The 23,336-nt window shown below is 37.9% G+C and overlaps 3 protein-coding genes across 13 annotated transcripts; 2 read left to right on the forward strand and 1 right to left on the reverse strand.

Moving 5' to 3' along the window:
• Positions 1-656: 656 nt before the first annotated feature.
• On the forward strand, positions 657-2,184 carry LOC112273526 (uncharacterized). Its single transcript, XM_024502420.3, has 2 exons — positions 657-1,261; positions 1,765-2,184. The coding sequence occupies exons 1-2, from the start codon at positions 994-996 to the stop codon at positions 1,902-1,904; spliced, it is 408 nt and encodes a 135-aa protein (XP_024358188.1). The 5' UTR covers positions 657-993; the 3' UTR covers positions 1,905-2,184.
• Positions 2,185-6,996: 4,812 nt separating this feature from the next.
• On the forward strand, positions 6,997-12,046 carry LOC112273454 (uncharacterized). Its single transcript, XM_024502267.3, has 2 exons — positions 6,997-7,441; positions 8,509-12,046. The coding sequence occupies exon 2, from the start codon at positions 8,566-8,568 to the stop codon at positions 10,549-10,551; it is 1,986 nt and encodes a 661-aa protein (XP_024358035.2). The 5' UTR covers positions 6,997-7,441; positions 8,509-8,565; the 3' UTR covers positions 10,552-12,046.
• A 5,094-nt stretch (positions 12,047-17,140) lies between these two features.
• Positions 17,141-22,765, reverse strand: LOC112273373 (coronatine-insensitive protein 1). Of its 11 annotated transcripts, none has more exons than XM_090245056.1 (7): positions 22,472-22,763; positions 21,542-21,742; positions 20,164-20,892; positions 19,877-19,944; positions 19,236-19,662; positions 18,826-19,083; positions 17,141-18,637 (listed from the first exon to the last, which is right to left on the reverse strand). In XM_090245056.1, the coding sequence occupies exons 3-7, from the start codon at positions 20,644-20,646 to the stop codon at positions 17,870-17,872; spliced, it is 2,004 nt and encodes a 667-aa protein (XP_090101182.1). In that variant the 5' UTR covers positions 20,647-20,892; positions 21,542-21,742; positions 22,472-22,763; the 3' UTR covers positions 17,141-17,869. The 11 variants fall into 11 exon arrangements, with proteins under 11 accessions (XP_090101182.1, XP_090101181.1, XP_090101186.1 ...); XM_090245055.1 differs by having other exon boundaries at positions 22,024-22,763; XM_090245060.1 differs by lacking the exon at positions 21,542-21,742 and having other exon boundaries at positions 19,326-19,662; positions 22,472-22,765.
• Between the last annotated feature and the right edge of the window lie 571 nt (positions 22,766-23,336).

Consider the following 23,336-nt stretch of genomic DNA (forward strand, 5'->3'; position numbering starts at 1 on the left):
TTTTCTTTATATTTCAAAATCCAAAATTCAAATACTATCAAAAAATTTATATTACTTTGTAAAATAATAATATAAATTTCATATAAATCCAAGCCAAAATCTTATCAATTTTTTAAAGATATAGCTCAAAATACAACCTTAATTCAAGCAAACAATTTATTGTCTTTAGAATACAAGCACTAAATTCAACTTCTAATATCTCTTTTATTCCAATTAAAAATATATGAAGTTATATATATAAATTATAGCCAAAATTTTATTCTCTCTAATTCCAATAATCAATCATTCTTTGTCTTTTATATACATGCATAATACCTCAAAGAATTACGGTAGGTACAAAATCAATACCTTGACTTTGAGCACCTATATTTCTTATACAAAAACTAAACATTATTCAATTTTTGTACCATAATTATATTAAAAATCTCAAACTTACTCTTAGTCTTTGATATTTCAATAACTCCAAAAGAATAATCCTAATTTATAATAAGACCTCAAACAACCTTCTTGAAACCCATTAGGCATAACTTTTGGCTAATATGAATAGAGATCTTAATCATCCATCTCTATTCATTTACATTGATGGTCTAACTATTCTTTATGCTACTAAAATATTTTTTTAATCTTTTTCTTAATAAATATTATTTAGTATACAGTGACAAACAAAACCGAGTACAAAATCTGAACACTCATAGTTCATTGATCCTTCCAACTGACACATAAGTCAATTGATAGAATTACTTTTTTATTGTGTATATTCATCCAGTCTTCTACATGGATGAAAAATCTCATTATCATTTGAGGTAGGGTTTATGAGAAAAGTGTTGTAGAAGCACACAAACGTGCATACTCAGTTTTGGTTGCTTCTTCTTGCTGAATTTCGAAATTTCAATGTACACTCCTTCTTGCAAGATTTGAGGGCATTTTTTGTTTGTTGTGTTGCTCTTGTTGTGTACTATCTATAGTGAAAGTTGATTTGTCAATTGTATCTCTATGCCTCGGTTGTGTGAATCATTGAAGCATCAAGCATTGGTGCAGCTTAGGAGTGGTGTTTCTACAAGAAAAGTTGCAGACTCACTTGGAATGAGTCAGTCTTCAGTAGCTCATTTGAGGAGGGAGTTTAGTGGTGAAATAGAAAAGCAAAGAGGAGGACGTCCAAAGGTTTTAGGAGAGCAAGAGAAGCGACTTGGTGTGCACCTTGTCACTGCTGGTTGTCTCAAAACGGCAAGTGCAGCTGCAAAACAACTTCGAGAAAAAACAGGTAAACACTTCTCAGACATCACCTTGAGACGTGGTTTGAGAGAAGCTGGTTTGGGTGCTTGTGTGCAACAAAAAAAGCCTCTATTTGCCAAAAGACATGTTCTTGCAAGGTTGAGTTTTGCTCATAAATACAAAAATTGGACCGTTGATGATTGGAGATGGGTTATTTTCAGTGATGAGACAAAGATTAACCTAATCAACTCAGATGGTAGGTCTTGGTGTTGGTTGAGAGAAGGAAAACGACCTGAACCTAAACATGTTAGTCAAACTATCAAACATGGTGGTGGTTCAATTATGATTTGGGGTTGTATGATTGCTTTTGGGCCGGGTGCTTGGTATCAAATTGAAGGTAGAATGGAGCAACACTTGTACAAAAAAATTTTAGAAACCTACTTGCAAAGTACCATACAAAATTACAACTTAGATTCTACTAAGGTGGTTTTTCAACATGATAATGATTCCAAACATATGGCAAAAAGTGTTCAATTTTGGCTCTCTTCACAGCCATTTCAGCTCCTTCGATGGCCAGCTCAATCTCCAGATTTGAATCCAATGGAACATTTTTGGGCCCTTCTCAAAGAGCGTTTAAGCCAAGTCACTCCAAGGCCAAGAGGTGTTTAAGAATTGTGGGAGAATGTTTGTAGTATTTATCCTAGTTTTGATGCAAAAGATTGTGAGAAACTATACAAAAGTATGCCAAGAAGGATTTCAGCTGTTTTGGAAGCAAAAGGTTATTGGACTAAATATTGAAGTTTGAAGATTTTCTTTGAACAATACTGAGTACAAGATATAGTTGTTGATTTGACTTTGTAGAAGGATATTTAGTTATCAATTTGATGTGCAACTTTGTACATGTATACAAGACTGTGTGTATTATTCCATGTAACTTTCAGATTTATAAAGCAATCATTGAAATTTCTGTAATTGCTCTTGAAAGTTGGCACTTCAGATTTTGTACTCGGTTTTGTTTGTCACTGTATATTTAAAATAATTAATTACATATATATAATTTAATGGCCATCAATTTTTGACAAAGATAATTCTAAATATGTGATAATCAATACTAATATCAATTAATATTAATAATATCCATTTTAAACTAATATCTTTTATATGTATGCATTATACCTTTCAAAATAGTAATCTAACATTTTTTGTAACCAACTAAAATCTATTGATGCAACTTTTACAAGGCTGTATTATAAATTGTATATTCAATATGTATAAATATAAATTATTTCTACATGGTAGCTAAATCACAATACAACACCAAATTTTTTATTGTCCAAATTCAATTGGTTTGAGTTTATTTATTATTTAAGTCCTACTACTTTGGATTTGCTTATTATGTAAATTCTATAAGATTAGGTCTAATGCTTAGTTAACGAAGTCAATTAATACCTTATAATATAAATAATACTTATCATGATTTCATTAAAATATAACTATGATTGAGATTTTTTTTACTAAAAATAATGATATATTTTGTAATTTTTTATCATAATATATATATAAATACTTGTGACTATAAAAAATTACATATGGTACATATTATTTTATTGATTTATATATATAATACTTTAATAATTATTTAAAATTATATATATGTATGTAATTCAATAATATGTGTATGTATATTTAATGAAAAATATTATTAATAATAATAAAAAATATGCAATATTATTATATTTACTCAAAGATAGTATAATATTAAAACTAAAATAGATATTGCCAAGAAGATCAAAGACTCTTGAAATAAGACTAAGAACAAAAAAATATGTTGATAAGAGTGAAGAAGGTCTCAATTTGGCCTCCATATATACTATCTAACTAAGATCTATGTGACAATGTTCAATAGGAAATTTGACATGTATCCAACTTGTAAAACATATGTATAATTTATAAGACTAGTTTCTTATATGTGTGTCACATTCCAACTTGTACCAAAAGTTGCCAATATGTACAACATGTAGCCAACTTGATGATCAAGTTTTCAACCTACCAATCACCTATAGACATATTGTGAAGGACATGAATCTCAAAGAAAGAAAATCCTCAATACACTCTTCTGTCATTGAAAAGAACTAGAAAGTCACTCAAAAGGTGATGTAATATCAAATTAGAATGGCTATTGTCAAAAACAAAACGACTAGAAAGTCTCGAAACAAGACTAAGGACTAGAAAGACATTGACAAGAGTGAAGAAGGCTTCACTCTTACCTCCATATATACACTTAACTAGAAACTACGTGGTGATGTCCTATAGGACCTCCAAAACATGTTGACTTTGCAAGACATGTATCTTAACTTACAAGGCAAGTTTTCTATATGTGCGCCACATAGTTAGCTTGTTCAGCAAGCTACTAACACATGGTTAGCTTGTTAATCAAGTTTCTAACCTACCAATCAACTACAAACATATGTAAAGTCAAGCAGTGTCTTTGAAGCTTTTAAGAAGATTTTCTAAAAAGGTCTTATGAAATTAACCTACTTTTATCTATATTTATTTATTCCTACATAATCATATAGGTATTTACTAGAAAACTTATGCATATTTGTGACACATATATACAGACAAATCTATCTCTATCAAGCTTCTAAAAAGCTTCTTCACAAGATATTATTAAATTTACCAACTTTTATTTATTTCTAGTTAATTCTTTTTATTTAAATAATTAATAGTATCAGTAATATTTATGATATAAATTCAACAATATCTATAAGAATTATAACTAAAATATAGAATCTTATATCAATTTTAGATTGTTGCAAATCTATCACAAAATCTTTAATCCTAAGCTACATCCAAATTACAATCATAATCTTTTAAATCATCAAATTGACATTTAGATCTTCAAATTTCTTCATATTTGATTTAGAATAGGATAAGAAACATCTAAATTAATGAAAAGATAACAAAAATTATACATTCATAAAAACAAGCAATGAGCAAAAAATTGGCAAGGTTGGTCGTATCAAAATTTAAGGATAGTGATTCCAATTGAAGCAATAGGAGTTCATGATTGGAAGAAGATATTATTGGTAGCCACAATTTTTTTTTTTTTTTTTTTTTAATTTTGAACCTTTTCATTGTATCAAAAATTGGCTCTTGTAATAATTATAAATTCTAATTAGATTGTTATATATATTTTCTATAGCACAACCATTGTATAATATCAAGCCATGTCATAGTGCATCAATTTCTTTGGTTACAAGTTTCTTTATTAAAATATTGTAAAAACAAATTTATTGGTAATTCTTTGTACATACTAATCTTTATTGAATTAGATGCTAATGTTAAGTTAGTAAGACTTAGATGTTGAGATAAGTTTAGACATCTCATCTTTCATCTCAAGCTTCATTATTAAAGACATAAAAAAGATGCACAAAGTGTGTGGCTTTGTAATTAAAAGATTTTAAGATATGAATGGCTTCCAAGTATTTTATGCCAATACTCTCAATGTTCTAAACTTTCATTTTATAGATGTTGTTATATCCATCCTAAAACCAAATTAACTATCGAGTAATTACAAATTAATATTTTAAAATAAATTCCTTGAATTTTTTAATATAAAATCTTACCAATATTTTATTAAGGCCTCTTCACCATCTTTGCTATTGTATTGCATCCACTAGTGGTGAACATGATTATATTGTCTTATTACTCTTTTGTTTCAAGTCTTTGTAGATGCAATTTTTAAAATTTTATCAACTTTCTTTCTACTTAAGACTTCAAGTGTGCAATAGATGATTGAAAAATCAAGAGCAATTTCACAACCATATTTGTAGAAGTATTATTCATTAGCTTTGTACAAAAAATGTTCTTTTATGGTGTGATAACAACAACATAGCAACACACTTTCTACAACCTACAATACCTATTACAAAAGACACAAGCTACAACATGTATTATACTTTCATCTCAATCTTAGATTATGCAAGTTCTTACAAAACTTTTTCATTAAATAATGCAACAACAAAATTCAATAAATATAAAAGATAATTATGCCATTACTTCTTGTCTTCCTTATTTTTCTATTTTTATTATAATTTTTTAAAATTCTTAACAAAGATTGTATACATTATTATTTTTATATTTGAATTGGAGATTTTTGTCTTTATATATGCTGGAATTTTTTATTGAAGTTTGTAGATTATCACTTATATTCAACTTTGTAAATCACATCATATTTAGAATTTGAATTAAATTGATCCATATATATATATATATATATATATATATATATATAATAGATATTATAGATTTTTTTATTATTATTAATGGATATTTTAATTTAATAGACTTGTTGTAAAAAATAGTTAGTTCAATGCATATATTCTTCATTATCCAAATGAATGTATTTTAAATCATTGAATTGTGTTGAATAACTATTTATATACAATACTCTTTTGTAAAGGATAGTGAATGATTAAAATATTTTATATTCTTAAAGTATCAATTTGCAAAAAATTTAAAAGCTAATATTATGTACATATCAATATTTTGACTCTATAAATAAAGATCAATTTAAAAAAAAAAAAAAAAAAAATGCTTAAAAAGTGCATGATATATATATATAGATATATATATATATATATATATATATTTTATTCTAAATATTTCATAAAATATTAGGATTTTATTTTATAATATAGTTAATGTTAGGTTCTAATAAATATTAAAAATATCATACTGATATGTGATTTGGAAATATGAATATTTAAATTTAAAAAAAATCATAATACAGTTATATAAAAATACAAGTTACATGTCTTGACAAAAAAAAAAAAAAAAAAAAAAAAAAAAAATCGTTAAATATTTTATGCAATTATATATATATATATATATATATATATATATATATATATATATCCTGTTTTTTGTTATTTTTTAATTTTTGTAAACAATAAAGTATAGATTTATTTTTAAGGATTATTTATTTATTTATTTGTTGATAACTTATTTTTAAGTTTTATACTTCTTCAGAATTATCATATTTGCATTTCTAAATACAAAATTAATTGCTGATAAAAAATAATTCAAGTGTATTATATCAGTTTTTTTCTGTGATAAAGCAATATAGAAATAATTTCTTTACGATTTTTTTAATTAATTTATTTTTTTTGATAACTAGCTGTTTGTATTTATTTCTACATTTATGTTCATTCCTACGTTTACAGACATTTTTAATTTTTCAAATTTTCAAAATTAATAATGTTAAATTTTCAACTAGAAAAATATAGCAGCCAGTTCTACATGAACTTAAATCAAAAGAAACGTTATTAATTAATTTCAAAAGCATTTAATACTGACAAAGAAGTGATTGTCCAAGTTTTTTACTAAAACTCTTGATTGATGAATCTAAGCATACAAACTTACCTGCTTTTTATTTCTTTATTTTTATTTATTTATTTATTTTCTTTTCTACTTTTGACTCATGTTTTTGAACAAATAATAGAAAAGTCAAAGCAAGAGATCCAAGTTTTAAAAGATGGTGTTGTCAACACACAAACATTCAACTCAAGATTAAAGAAATAAAAATACCATGAGACGACAGATGTCACATGCTGAGCGAAATGAAGAGTCACAACCATAATTGAGAAGAATTCACACCGCATCTGCATCCCCGGGATTCTAAAGCCTCGATTTTCTACAGCATATTAAAAATGGCCTATAGAACCGCAGGCCCTGAAGCAGAAGTCACCCAACCAGTCAAAGTAAGACTTGAAAGAGATATTGAGTGAGGGGAGGAAGGGGAAGAGGGAGGAGGTTTTGAACGCATGGGCGGTTCATCAGCGCAGCGAGAGGTTATTCAGTTTTAGGGTTTGCAGCTCCGTCTCGCTTGCAACGCTCCTTGCGCTCAATCGTGAGCTTCTGCGAGAGGACTTGTGCGAGGTGAGCGTTACGGGCCGAGTCGCGCAGTAGCTTCAGGGATTGCGATGCCGAAGTTTGGCTTTTCTAGCACGTGACAGAAAGGGAGGCGAAGGTTGTGGAAGTTGGAGCGAGAGGATGGGAAAAGAAACGGGGAGATGGCGTGGTGGCGGAGGAGGAGATGGAGTGGTGCGGAGTGCGGGGAGCTTGTGCTATGGATCGTTGTTTTTGCTGCTGGTGTGTTAGAAGCGGGGTGACGCTGTTGAACTTGAGGACTTGAGTTTCGGCAGAATCGTTGGACGTGCAACTGGTAAAAATACTTGGGTGCCTGTAATATTTGTTTCATTTGATCGGAAAAAGGCTCGTCGTTGAGGGTGTTGTTACGGTGGGTGAGCGATGGCAACGACGGAGGGGCGCTGCGAGACCAGAAAGTGAGCGAGAGAGGGAGAGTATGAATTCGTTTAGATTCTCGATGTGGATGCTTGCTGACTTTGAGGTTTGTGTTTGGGGTCCCTACGGAAACCCTAGATCGGGAATCCTGGATCCATGCAAAGCATTCATCCTGCGCCCCATAGAGACGACTATTCTGTTACGTTTCTGTGACCTGATCGCGGTCTGATTTGTTAAAAGTAAAAACGTGGAGTAGGTTAGTGGATTTTGTGCTCCTTGCTGCCGTAGCTGTCGCTTGCTTTAGTTGCTATCAGCAGTCATTCTTGAATGCGAATTTCCTCCAAGCTCGATCAAATTCCCGTCAGGCACTTGTCAATCTGTGTGGCAAGCTGGTGACGTAGCGTTTCCATGGGTTACACAGTTAGGAAAGATACAACCTGTTCGTAGCTTTTAGTAGTGATATCTGCGCCTATTTCAATCTCGACAAAGCACTTTTGACACATTGTACGAGATCCTCTATCTATCACATACAACGCATCGTTATATATTTGTTTCCGACGTAATAGTTCGGTTATTCGTTGGCGTTCTGAAATTAACGATCAAAGCTATCTATTCTACCAAGAAGGCAACCAGAGCCCTCTCCAAATATTTCGAGATTTGCGCTGGACTCCGCAAGCCTAATCTCGGATGAATTCTGCTTACACCATTTTTTACAGTTTCTCTCATGTGCTTGTGACCAGATCGATCCCTTACTGATTTCAACCTTATTTGGATCTGAATCCCTGCATATCTCCAGCAATGTTATCCTTCAGCCCTCAGGTCCTGTGCATGCGGGACTGCATGATGATACCCGCATCCAGCTACTCTTTTGGACTCTGTTCCGGCAACTCAAAAGAGTTGCGAGGTCTTATCAGTGACGACGACCAGAGTGTTCCATTGTATTGCGATTTTGGTTTTAGTGACTGGCAGAAGTGTGATTTTGTGCAGAGTTGACGCTGTAGAGACGAGTTGCAACAGCGACAAGTCCGAAGACGGGGTTGAAGCATGTCGTGGCGTGACGAGAAGGCGGAGTATCTGCAGAAGAGCAGGGACTTCTCCTTCTTGCAGGAAGATGGTCGGGATCCCAGAGAAGTTCAGAGAAGCAAGAAGGGCAGTGACGATCGGGTGCCCGACAACCAGGAGGCGCGGGACCGGTTGCTCCGACTGAAGGCTCTGGAGAAGCAGAGAGCTGACAAGCAAAAGAAGCAGTATGTTCGGAGTCCGTCCCCCGAATGGGAAGATCGGTACGAGCGGCGGGAGACGGAGAGGAACGCAGGGCCGAGCGGGAGCAAGCGACCGGCAGGGAAGGACAACTTCGGGTCGTTTTTTGGGAAGGTGGAGAAGGTGGTGGCGAAGCGGGTGGTGGAAGAGAAGCGAGCGCGGGAGATAGCTGCTCGCGAAGCCCGAATAGCCGAGGCGGAGAAGGCTGCGAAAGCTCGGGCAGAGAGCAGGATGAGGGCGGCGAACAGCGGGTCGGGAAGCAAGCCCGCAGCAAAACCGAAGCCTGTGAATCCGGCGGCAGCGAAGGCGCAGAAGCTGAAAGACAACCGGGACTACTCGTTTCTGTTTTCGGACGAGCCCCCGAGCAAACGCGGGGGAGGCGAGGGTAGGGATTCTGGAGCAGAGCCCAGCAAGGCGTCGAGAGACGGCAGGGGCTCCGCAGAGGGTTCGGCGAAGCAGAAGTCGATGAGTTCGATGGGTTCACAGGGTCAAAAGGCGAAGGTGGCAGGCAATGGTAGCGTGCGGCCTTCGTCGGGACAGGGATCCGCGAGCGGGCAGGCCCGCCATGCAGGTGCGATGGCGAGCAGGGCGGGGTCTGGCGCGGAGAGGGACAGCGGTGGTCGGGAACCTCGGTACGAGAGCGAGAGAAGGTCGGAGAAGGAAGTGCGACGCGCGAGCGAAGGGAGGGCGGAACGGGGGCCACGGTTGGATGGGGAAAGGAGGGCGGAGAGGGGGGTGGCACCGTCTCGAGCGGGATTGGCGAGCAAGAGTGGGGTGGACGAGAGAGCATCGTCTCGAGGAGCGGCGTCGAAGATGGGGATGGCGTCGGATAGGGCAAAGAGAGACGGGCAGGAGAGGGCGAAGTCAGCGGGCTCGAAAGCTACGAACCACGACAGAAGTGTGGTTCGGGAGTCAGTGTCGGCGAAGCAGTCGTCAGCGAGTCGGGTGGCTCAAAGTGGAGGTCAGAGGATGATGTCGCAGTCCGGGAATGGGAGCGTCCGAGAGAGGATGGTGGCGAAGTCGACAGCAGAGGTGAGGGTGTCGCAGTCGGTCCGGAGAGACAGCGAGAGGGATGGATCTGCGATGAAGCGAAAGAGTGTCGGGGAGCCGGCGAGGAAGGCGGCGGTGAGTGCGAAGGCGAACGACGGGAGGAGAGTGGAGAGGCCGAGGTACGGGAGCTCGGACTCGGAGAGCGAGATGAGAAGAGTGGTGGCAGGAGGACCTCGACCTGGAGCATCAGGTGGGAGCAGAATGGCTCCGGCGAGCGCGAACGGGTTGAAACGGAAAGCAGTCGACGAGCTGGATAGGAGGAAGACGATGGGTGTTCCGACGAGGAGGCCAGCGGCGGACGAGGCGATGAGAAGGAAGTCGGTGGGAAGCGAGGGTACGCAGAGGAAGGCGAGCGTGGAGGTGAGGAGACCAGCAGCAAGGGAGGAGGTGGCGAGGAGCAGGCCAGCAGCCGGGAAGGAGAAGAAGAGGGTGCAGGAGCTGGACTCTGAGTACGAGTCGGACAGCGAGGACGGAGGAGGCGCTCGAGCATCAGGGGTGTCGAGCATCATACAGAAGCTGTTTCGGTACAATCCGAACAAGTACAAGGATTTGGACGACGAAGACGACAAGAACATGGAGACGAGTTTCCGACACATACAGGCGGAGGAGAAGCGGAGCGCGCGGCTGGCACGGGAGGAGGACGAGAGGGAGCAGGAGTTGATAGAGGAGGAGGAGCGGCAGGAGCGGCTGCGAAGGATGAAGAGACAGAAGGCTCGATGAAGTGGGGGAGTGGGATAGGTTGCGTGGAGAGTCGGAACGCAGAGTGGGACCTGGAAGGAGGTGGGATAATGAGAGATGCTGTGGCGTGGTGGACATGATGCAGGTGGAGTTGGGTTGGTGATGAGGTATCGCATTTGATGGGCACGCGAGGGTGCTGAGACGGATCGACGAGCACGAGAGAATGCCATGGTGAGTTGAAATTTCGACAAGGGGAGTTGGGAGGGTTTTGAGCTTAGAAGTGTTGAAGGGAGTGTTGAGGCGGTTTTTGTACTTGTATGAGATAATTTATGAACTGAGGAAGGGAGGACTGGAGACAGTAGAGTGTAGTGCTGTGGGTAGTTAGTGAGATATGCTTTGCGGGGAATACATGGGGGGTTGCTGTTGAGCTTTAGATTTTTCGGAACCTTGGGACAACGGGAAATGGAGAAGACATGTTCACGGGGAGCGGCCTAATGCTTACGGTAAGGGGAACCTGTAAATGCTAAATGTGGTGAAAGCCAGGGGTTGATGGCTTGTCGTCTGCATAGAAGTTGTGCAGTTCGTGTAGCCGAGTTCACTTGTCCATGATTATTTAGTATTTATTACAGTGTACAGATTTTTTATGAGTATTTTCTGCTACTGGATCATTTTATAGGTTTTATTCATTATGTAGTAGCTACTGGATCATTCCAAAGAAATAGAGATTGTCGAGAATTTCTCTTTTGGGGTGGCTTGTACGTTTTCATGAGTTGAAGAATCAGGAGTTCAAACGTTTGATCTGGTTACAGTGTTTTGGTATGTAATTGCGTGACCATACACGTAGGCTAACCTTGATGCACATTTGTCTATTTGTGGAGGGATTAATGTTTAATTCGATTTCCAGTTTTTGTGCTAAGAACAATTGGCCGAACAACTTGAGCACAAGGCTTAGTATGAATAGGATCACTCAGCCACGCCTCATAATTAGAAAAACGAGCCCCCTGAAAATACATTCCACTTAGCTAAACAAAAATAACAACTAATTGACCAGAATGGGTGCGAGGAACGTGTTTTCTTCTAATTGACAGGAGTTTTATGGCTTCTAGGGTACGTATATTCATTTATTTTAAATTCCTTTTCATGTTTATATGTTGCTTGTCATGTAATAATTGAGTTGTTCAATGATTACTTGAGATTATAAATGCTACTAATTTTGAATCACTAACACAGTGAATTGTTTGTACCAGTAATGTGATGTGAAGGAAATGTTTTTTAAGTGGGGGTGAAGTTTACTTAATAGTAACAATAGTGTAAAAGTTTTGTTGCTTTGCCATGTCATATAGTTTTACACACAAATTTTCTTATTTAGATTTCTTCTTGTTTATGGTTTTTACTTCTTTTTTTTTTATCTTTGTTTGTTCTAATAAATTTCTGTTTGGATTTCAAACTAGTTTTAGCATTAGATCTTTTGTGTAGCCATTTCAATCCTAGAGAATTTCTAAGAAAATATAAATATACAAATAAAACTTTTTCTTTATATAGTACAATGAAGCAAAATACTTATTTGTGCACAAAAATTTTGGAAATAATTTTTGAAATTTATTTGTTGCATAGAACTTAGTGTTTAAACTTAACATTGTTGTAAGAGCTTAAGTTGTACAAAATGAACATTTTATGTTTTTGTACACATCTTGTGGATTTGATTCTTGATAGGATATGATTCAAAATAAAATGTAAATGAAGAAACAGTATAATTTAACTATAATTTTATATGTGTAACAAACTTTAATTTGTATGAACAATGTTGGATTTTGTTTAGTGTCTCAAACAAACGTATCTTAAATTAAAATTTATTTATTATGTATATACTAATAATAAAAACTCTATAGTAAATAATGTAAATATAATGCTTCAAATTTATCATTCATAGAAACTTAAAATCTAAAATGCAACAAATATATATATATATAAATTTAATAATGGTTTTTTATAATCTAGATATTATATGTTGTACTTTTTAATTATCCAAAGTAATAAAATATTCTTATTTTATTTTTATAAATGTAAAACTATTAAAAAAATTTAAAGAAAATTTTGAATTTTAGGGGAAAAAAAAAATAAAACATTTAAATATTGCAAGTTTTAAATAATATATTTTATTTATTATTATAAGAAATTGATATGTTGATTCCGATTTTTACTAAATTTACAAGGTTTTGGTAACTAGTCTCTAACACAGGTCCTAAACTTCTTCTCTAACATCCTAGTCTAGCTACTGAGAGAAGGAAGAAGAGAGGATGGGCCTAAAACAAGGAAGAGGGGGAGGAGGCCCAAGTCCCATGTTGGAACAATGAAGAGGGAGGGACCCAAAACCCACATTAGAATATGAAAGATCGGAAGAGATAGGAAACTTGTATTGGGACAATAAAAAAGGGAGGAGGTTGAAGACTCACATTAGGACAAGGAAGAAGGAGGAGAGAACTACTGACCAAAATCCAATCAATTTAGTAAAAATCTTATTCAACATATCAATTCTTATTATTATGTGTACACATACTCAATTATTTCAAGCATGGTTGTTGAATTTTTAAATTTTTCTTAAAAATAAGAAAATTTATTCTATAACTTTCAATTTTTATTTTTTTACCATTGATTTTATATTTTATATTTTTAAATAATTTATTATTTCAATTAAAAGGTTGTACCAATTATTCTAAGTTTTATAATTATTACTAATAAAATATATTGTGCACACATATTAGAAACATCATGGCTTAATCAAATAACATTTTTATTAAGTTTTATAATGATACATTTGTACATACAACCAAAATATTGCTAATATATATTGACACCAATTTTAACATAAATTCCTAAGAAAATCTTATAATCTTAAATGTATATATATATATATATATATATATATATGCAAGTTTTATATAAATAAAATAATGAGTTGAAATTTTTATTTGGTTTATACTATTTATTTTTATTATAAAAAATCATTTATTCTCCATAAATTTATTAATTGAAACTCATCATTATTATTATTATTATTATTATTATTTATTTTTTACTTTTAATTCAAAGAGACGTTATTAGTAAATAAATCCTTAAACAGTTTGGAAATCAATTGCACTATCAAAATAAAGAGCTGATGTAGAAATTGACCAATACAATATAATATATAAATAGTATTCCAATTGCCAATACATATGAAAATGTGGATGAGAATTTTACAATATATTCCAAAATAATTCTCATGAAAATTAAATAAGCATGTATGGATACTAAATAAGATTTGCTAAGTAGAAAGAAAAATAAAAAAACAAATCAAAACAACACAACACAATAATAATGACAATTTTGGTTATAAAACAGAGGAAGAAAACAGTAGAATTTGAAACACGATTTGTCTCAAAGGACAATCGAACAAAATTAAAGTTAAAGTAATCCAAAATTTGAGATATATCATCTCAGTAAGAAACCTTGACTGTTATGTTTTTAGGAATAACCTTTACCAATTTGTTATGTTTTCTTTATTTTAAGTAGTTATAATAAATGAAATAAGAGCAAAAGAACATATTTGGCATACTTCATACATACCAAAACAACATTTAATACTACAACACACTAAATGAACTTTACCGTTACATGTATGTCTTATACCAAAAAAGTTTTAAACCAATTTCTGCAAATTCCGAAAATCATAGATAGAAATGTACACATATAACTATTTTTAATAAAAAAAAAAGAAACATAAATCTCCCAAAAAAATTTAAAAAAAAATTTAAAAGTTCAATAGAAATAATATTATTTTATGTATTACTATGAAAAAAATATTTCAATTTATCAATAGAATTACATTTTTTTCTATTGTAAGGCTATGATATTGAAATAGAATTACATTTTTTCTATTGTAAGGCTATGATATTGAAATAGAATTACATTTTTTCTATTGTAAGGCTATGATATTGAAATAGAATTACATTTTTTCTATTGTAAGGCTATGATATTAGTGGAAACATAGAAAAATTATTAATGTTTTTCTATTGTAAGGCTATAATATTAGTGGAAACATAGAAAAGCCAAATTTTATATTGTATTTTGGTGAACAACTTCAATTTTTTTCTAAAATAAAATTAAATAATTATAAATATTATTTTAGGGAATTGTTAAAACTACACTCCATGTTATTAAAGCCACACCCCAAACCACGTGATGATTAATTTTATAAGTTTGGAAGAATATTGTAAAAAAGTATATATATATATATATATATATATATAACTAAAGAAGCATCAATAAGAAAACTAGAAAACAAGTAAGAATGTTTTTTTACCCTAAAAAATATTTGATACATACAAAGACATCTTGCAATACTGCAGAACAAATTAAAAATAGATATTTGCAATGCTTAACATTATTAGATGGTTCAAAACACAACATTATGAAAACCTACAAAAACAGAAACAAGGGTTGTATTGTGGTATTTTTAACATTACTATTATTATTATTATTATTATTATTATTTTTGTTGTTTTATTAACTATTTATACATGTTCCCTTTATAAAAGATATACAATATATATTACATTGATAATTGTTTTAATAACTATGTGGATATTTTATTTTATGTTATTTGTTCTTAAAGGTTTATTCAACCAAATGTTATCTACAAACGAAAATTTCATTGATGATGTAATTTATTTTTTGAGATGACATATTCATGCAATATTGTAATTTCAAAAGTTTTGGACAAGACACTGTATAATGCATATAACAACAAGAAGTCACAAATTAATGAAACAGAAGAATGAAATCACAACCAAATCTGCGGAAGAAGTAATTGATCATATGAACAGAAGTGAATCAATGTGAAGAATAACACAAGTGAACAAGACGGACAGATGCAAAAAGGAGAGGATCTCAATAGATATTAGGGCTTCATTCATGCTTCGAAGTTTTTAGTGCATCCATATTTTTACATCCAAAACGTTCATCCAGTAGGGTTTCAAGACCTTATATCCGTCCTCAAGCTCCGCAGCTTTCAATGTGTCTGCCTGTTTGAACCATGCGGCACCACAACTCTTCCAATGCTCTGTCTTAGGTTTGAGTCTCTAGGGCGTCGCATTTGTGTATGTGGATCCTTTCCTGCCTTGTCTACTCTCCCTCTCTTACTTAAAGTGGTGGTTGTAGAGGTCTCAGATTTGATAGCATCGTCAGCAGTGACCGTGTGTTTGATAGAAGTTCATTATGGTTATTTAGCGTACCGTCATCTTTGTCTTGGTGGAAGTTTTCTGCTGGCGCCTAGGTCGTCTAAACTCGTGTTTTGTGGTTCGACGTGCGCATTTACAAAGCGCGAAATTTTTTTCTGCTCATTGTGATTTGAGAAACCTTTTTCGTAACTTCCACTGTCTTTTCTGCTCCTCTTCAATATTTGATCTACGCACAGCCCTTAAGAGCGCCTTCCGTGGGTGCTAATGCACTGGTTGAAGGGATTCGAGTCATCGCTGTGCTACAGTTACATCAGCTGGTGCTAGAAGTTTATTCTTGCTGCCTGCCTATCAATTTGAGTAGCTCGCCCACGCAAGTTTCGCGACACTTCAACCGTGGTCGTCTTTCAATTTGATTGTTTATTTTTCTCCCAGACCACTTGAAGAGTTTTGTGTTTCTGTTGCTGATTATCCCTCGCATGGCCCTTAAGAGCGTCTTCCGTGGATGCACCTGCATTGATGGAAGAGATTCGAGTCATAGCCGTGCCATATTCAAGTCCCCCGACTGGAGAAGTTATTCTTGCTGTCGGTCTCTTCTTCTGAATCATCCCTCTACGCCGGTCTTAGGACATTTTCATCGTGGATGGGAATCAGAAGTCGAGTATATTTCATTGCAAAGGTTCCAACAACATTTTTTGTGCCAACTAGAATCTAAACCGCACAGAAGAATCTAAACCGTATTCTGAAGCGATAACCTTATAATAGGCTACTATACAGTTCTATCCAGACCGCATGGAAGCCTATTACACTATTGAAACTGAATGTAAGGGTAGCAGCCCTGACACTCCTTACTGGACCTACAAGTCTTGATGGTGTCGGCCCTATTCCTCAGTAATCGCATATGGAAATAATCCGCTATGCACGTTAGTCCACAGAATTTTGAAGTTTCAGAAATCTGTAACCTGATCTGACATCACCAGTCCTATGGAACCAAGTTTCGATTTTATATTTATAGATTTGTGACAAATATATCACCAATGAAATTATCGAGCAAGTTCTCCAAAATATCTGCATAAGTAAACACATTGAAATTAAAATCAAAATTATTTAACCAAAGTTCTCAACAACGCTATCATTGACGCTCAATTTATACTTGCACATGTCTTTCTATAAGCATGATTAAAAGTTGTTTAAGATGCATTCGATTTGAAATGTCCACATTTGACTAAACATCAATTTATGGTTGTGCGATTTTATTTGTAAAGCACTGCAGAACCTCCATTAATAATCTAATATTGCTTTGAGTTTGTGGCATAAAACTTCAATTTCCCGGTGGCGAGAAGAAACTTTGAAGAGTTATTTACGCTGAGAATAGTCGCACGTGGTAAAAGCAACCAAGTAAGCTACGCTCTATATGACGATGTAGCCAAGTACAAAACACTTCATATACAATAGGAATTACAGAAATACTTTGTTCCCCTCCACAGCTAGGGGCCAGAGATCCGCAGTTGGTATATGACACGCAAGAAAGCCTCTGTAAAACCTAGAATTTCTAGCAGGTAGGGAAGACCTCAGTTTTTAATGGTTTCCACATGCCACGGTGAGGTGGTGTTTGTCACGGAATGCCAGTAATAACCTGAAAACAGGAGGTTCATTTGTGCCAAATTGGTGAATAGTTACTTTCTCAAATCATAACCAATGCAGAAAGGCCACTGAAATGACCAGGTCCAGCTCGGCTTGTTCGGATGTAAAGTTGAGTTCACAAACAATTCCGTCGTGGACATCGTCCGGAAGCTGATCCAGTGTCTGGCAAGAGCCTGAGATTTCTGGTGTGGAAATGGCACTCGGGGGAACGTCAAGGGAAGTCTTGAATAGATTGTGAACGTTACATTGCCAAACTCTCCACAGAACAGGGCATCAACCAGCCCTTAGTTGTCACCTGCTCTTGTAATATGCAATTTCTATAAAGATGGACAGGGTGCCAGGAGTCCTAAGAGGGCCAACCCCAAAAGAACCCGCCTACATCACTTGTTCCCTCTTCGTGATCATCATACAAATCGCCATCTTCAAACTGGTTACAAACAGTAAAAGAAACTCCCGAATGCACATTCCTTTCCAGTAGCTGTATGTGAAAATGCTTATAGCTAGTATATGAAAGCTTCGTCCTCACCAAATTCAGGATAGCCACAACTGTCGCCGACTCCAAGGTAGAGCCCAGCGTCAACAACTCCAGTGTAGAATGCATTCTCATCAGCGTCAGGATAGAGGTTGTTCTCATTAAATCCAGGATAAAATGCCTCTGCTTCAGAGCACGAATTACGTACGTATCCATCTGCATAGTCGGAGTAGAAACTGTGAGCATCGCCCTGGGATGCATGAGTATTTCCCTGAAATCCCTTTGCATCCGCTTCGGGCCTATCTTCCGGAGGTACATAGTTAATCAAGCACACAGACCTAGGGTTGTCTGTGCGAGGGCGGGTGGCAGAGTAATACCCCAGAATCTGCTGGGTCTCCCCCATGAACTCAACAAGAAACCCACTCTTATGGGTCACTAGATCCACACCTAGACCCGACGTAGCGCCGACGCCCTGGACCCACAGGTATTTCAAATGTCGCCAGCTGTTTAAGATTGAAGATGCAAGTTGCAGCTCAGTGAAGGGACAGCAACGAAGCTCCAGCCTTTCAAGCTGCCGACAACCTTCAGCCATAAGACGCAGCCCTTTGTCAGTTTCGCCAGAGCAGCCCAAGAGGACCCACTTTAGCTTAGTGCCGAATTGCCCTATGTATCCTACGCCTTTGTCCGACAAACCGCCTTGCCGCAAGTACACTGAGAACCGTGTCAGGATTGGGCAGCCTTGGAGGAGCAAGCGGACGCCCTCGTCAAGCGGCAAGTCCTTCACGTCGTTCCGAACCTGTTAGAGCAAGAAATTCCACATGAGAACTAACGATAATAGTACAAAACGGTAGAACGCATGATACGAAGGGATTGAGATTAGAATAATATAAAATCACTTGGATTTCAAACAGAAACCGCTCTCATTCAACACTGCAGTAGTAAATCGTAGATGATTGAACATGAATAAAGAAGGGTGGACAATACCTCAAGCAACACAATGCGGAAGTCGGTGAGTTTCGGAAGGCATCGTCCAACTGCTGCAAGTGCTTCATTGTTAACGTCAGAAAGGTACATGACTAAGAAGTCGAGCTCTCGACACCCTTCGCAGATGGCAATCATCCCCTTCTGTGTAATATAGTCTGTCATGTACTCTGAAGTGTCTTGATCAACTCTGATCCTCTTCAATTGCTTACAAGTCTCGCCAATCACCTGCATTCCCCTGTCCCCTACCGCACTTCGCAGCTGCTCATCACACCACGTGCATTCAACATCAGAGTCATGCTTAAAGAATACGCTCAAAATCTCATTGAGTTCACAACATTGAATTCTCCCCCAAAGTTTACAGTATCAATACACTTTAGGAAGCTATGGAATGCATGAATTATAGTATGCACCTCAAGCTCTTCAAGAGAAGAGCAATGCCTCAAGAGCTCGATCTGGATTTCAGCGTTCAACGTGGCAAACTTGAGGTCAAGAACCTTGACCTTTGATAAGCGCAGAGCGAACGAGGACGCCAGTTCCTTTGGGTCTTCCGGGCTTGAACAATAGCAGCCAAGACCAAGCTCAACCACAGGCACATTGCTGTTATCCAGGATTTTAAAAAAACTGCCCAGCTCCATGTCGCTGACCTTGAGGGAAGAGATGCACTTCAGCGAGCGCCCTACCACTGGCAGCACCTCCTTTATGTTCTCCTCCTCCAATCCTGCAGAGGCTATGTTCAAACTCTCCAATCTGCCGTCACTATTTTCTAGCAACTCCAACCACGGCCCACCGGTGTCTTCTATATCATCACTTTCTTCTATGTCAAGCACTCGCAAGGTTCTGAGGGATACAAACAACCAGATTTACGCACCGATGTGACTATGATCGTTGAATTTAAGAATGCAAGCCTCACATTCGAACACGGACAACTGATGACATGTTCACAACAAATTGACCGCATCTAAAAATATGTGTGTAATAAATGATTGAAGATAGCGAGCTTTCAACTCATGTGAGACGACAGGACCATATACGAAGATCCGCCGCGGCATACCTGCAGGACCGTGTGATGTGCTCAAGACCCCCGGTGCTGAACCCACAACACTTGTGCAGCTTTAATTTCTGCCATTGTCACAATCAATAGACACTCAATAAACAAATAGATAAAATTACTCGCTTGTGTCCTCACAATTTGCTTCATTTCGAGAAAAAGAACGAACTTTACTGTTCTCACGCAGGCTCTAAGTATCATTTTGTAACTATGTAGTCGACAGTTTTCCAGGCCAGAGCCCTAGTACATTTGCATATTTTCGAAGCGCCAGCCGAGGGGTCAGTCAATACCTGCAGTTTGGGGCATCTCGAGGCGAGAATTCTCAAATCATTGTCCGTGACGTCCATGCGACGCATGGAAAGCCCCAGGAGTTCGGGGTAGGCACGAGACATCTCCCCAATCCATGGACCTGCGTGACCGCCCCAGCGCTCGACCAGAAGGCCGAATTCATACGCTCTTGGCTTTCCCTTAATTTTGATTTTCTGCAAGCTTTTGAACCGTCTCGAAACGTCGGATGGTGCAATGGAGTAACAGTTGGAGATGTAGATATTCTTCCTCGTCATGCCGTCCATTTTCTGCCACAGCTTGCACACCTGGGACATTGCGTTGCGGTCGCCCCTAGCCTCTACCCGATTAAATATCGACTCAATAATTGGCTCCGGCAGCAGATTGAATTTACATTCCGTACTAGGCGTGGATTCATTCGCCAGTCTATTCTTCCCCTTCTTGTTGCTTAACTGCGGAGAATCTCCCCAGGATGCCACCTCAGACATGGCTGAATTCTCCGCTGTGCCGACCCAACTGTGAGAGAAATCTAGTTTCACCCGGTGAATGAAGCCCACAACAATCTAAAAGCTGCCCTCAATCGTATGCCTTTCCTTCTGCGCCCTTGCTAAATTAAAAATCAAAAACCCAAACACCGACCAAAACTAGTCAATTCTCGACGACTGGTTGGAGATGCAGCACTTCCAATACTGCTTACACGTAAAATTCGCAGGTTCCCAGCTGTCCAATGGGACCTGCTATACACAAATTGAGGCGAGTGTAAGTGATCGACAATCACATGGCATCAAAAGACTAGCAATTTAAGGTCTTGAAATACTGACCAAGCAAAAGTTCGGCAGAGAACGTAGAAGTCTATGAGGTTGCAGCCACCCTCCATTCATGGAAAAACGACCTAATTTAACTGCAGTCTGAATCATAAGAAGAAGGATTTACTTGACACGAAGAAACACTTGGTATCGTTTACTAGCCAATTGAATGAAAATCGACAAGGACTACTGCTGTTCGTAATCTCAAATACGAGAGTCGGGGATTTACGGTTATAATTCTAGGTCTGACTCAAGTGGGAGAGACATTCTTGCAATTCTACGCTGTCACAAGACAATCGGTATCCTTGTTAAACACGCTCCGTCCTATGAACGAAACGAGAACTTGCTTCCATCTAGCAAATGCAGTAGAAGGGAACTTGGTGACGCACAGACCATAGAATCATGGCTTTCCCTCTCGCTCCCCTCTCGACGTCTCTCAAACCTCCAACTAATTTCCTCTCCCCCCGGAAAATATCTCTCACGATAGAACCAGCCTGCCTGCTTCCAATTCGACTCACAAATTTATCCTCAAGAAATGACTTAGTACAGTCACAAACTGCGGCTATGGCGTCCTCACCAGGTGGGAAGGATCGAAGCGAAACGAAACGAAACGAAACGAAACGCAGCTGATCAAGGACGCTTTCACTGTCGCTCCATCGCAAACACCAGGTCAAAGGATCCCCGAGCACCGCAACTCACAGAACGACGCTGCGATTCAAACCTTGAGTCCATTGAATGCGGCTCCATGTTCGATGTACAGAGCGGCCAGGAGACACAACTGGGACAGATACGATGAGAATACGACTCAGGACACAGGAAACCAAGCATCACCACAATTTGTACAAGACGATGATCACCTCTGTACCGGACCATAATCCCTGCACCCTCTGCACCCCAACTCGTGACCACCGAAGAAAAAGATACGGAGACAACAAAACCCGGGACAGGAAGGCACAGAAGTGAACATGAAAAATAAAATAAGATAAACACACACAAACACACACTCCGAAGCTCAACTCTCAAACCAAAACTTCTCTCAACAGCAGAAACTTGACGCACCAGGGCAATCCTCGAAATAAAGGCACAATGAGGGGCTGCAAACAAGGCATCAGCATCTGCGACCAGCTATCATTTGACGACCCACAGCAGAGCTCGCAAGCCGTACCCTGGAACAAGGTTCACGGCCTAGCTAAAGCTACTCTAAGCTCCTACACGGAATCTCTACTTTGCTCAAAACCTCACCACACACACTGCCACTACAACAGCGAGACCACTTTCCGCCTACAACACCACCATAGCCACAACCTCTTCATGACCAGATAACAACCAGACCACCAATCTAAGCTGCAGCCACCACTTGATGACACAGCTGACACTCTTAATTGCGCTAGTGACCTCGCAGTGCGCAAAAGCGAGGAAGCAAGAAATCAGGAATCATCCAGAGCCACGATCGAAGGACACCACAGCTAATGCTGCTGCTGCTGCAGGCAGAGGCTCCATTACGCACCAACTCACTCAACCACCCAGCCAGGCGAGCTCTTGAGTGGAGATAGAGATCCCTCGCACGGCAATTGAAATGCGCCAGACCTCGAAGAAGTAGCCAAAGCCTTCGCAGGAATGTGATGTGATCAAGCGCCGGGGTGCGTCTCCCCACTCGCCCATGCAGCAGCCTTGCTCCGCAGTGGCGACGTCGCGGTCGTGCTCATTCAGTTGAGGCGACGGCAAGCGCCCGCGAGGACACTCCCGCCCTCCTTGCTTTCCCAGCACCGGGCCAGGCCGGGCCGGATCGGGTAGGCCAGGTCGGATTCGGCCGGGTTGTGCAAGAAATGATTCTGTGGAGGGGGCAGGGGAGGGATGATGTGGACACATCCCGTCACACCGACACACCCGTGCTGGTTGAATGCTCCCCTCCACGCCCTCTCCTTTTGCTTTTTCCACTCCTTTTTCTTTTCTTTTCTTTTCATTTTTTTCTTTCTTTCTTTTTTTGCTATCGCCCCACTGGAAGCTTCCCGAAAGATTTGGAATCTTTGCACTGCCAGAACTGATTTTTGTCCAGCTTTTCTCTCCATCTCCCTCTCTCTGAGAATCCGGTATGCTCGCTGCTTATTTCTCCTCAATTTTTTTGTCAGTTTATAGTTTTTATTTATTCATTCATTTATTTTGACAAAAATGTTTTTTTTTTTTTTTCTACTGCAGTGAATAAGTGTTTACATTGAGACCCCAGGTGCATCCGGCGAGGATTGGTTAGTATCCTAGGTATTTTAACATGTGAGCTTTATCTATCCCACTTGGGATCTACAAGGTGCCATTAGAGTTTATCTCTAGATCATGTGGCAAGTACCTCATTTTTGCACTATGATTGTTTTAATATT

This window comes from Physcomitrium patens, chromosome 20, assembly GCF_059467195.1.
Source record: "Physcomitrium patens ecotype Gransden chromosome 20, ASM5946719v1, whole genome shotgun sequence".
In the NCBI taxonomy this organism is placed as follows: domain Eukaryota; kingdom Viridiplantae; phylum Streptophyta; class Bryopsida; order Funariales; family Funariaceae; genus Physcomitrium; species Physcomitrium patens.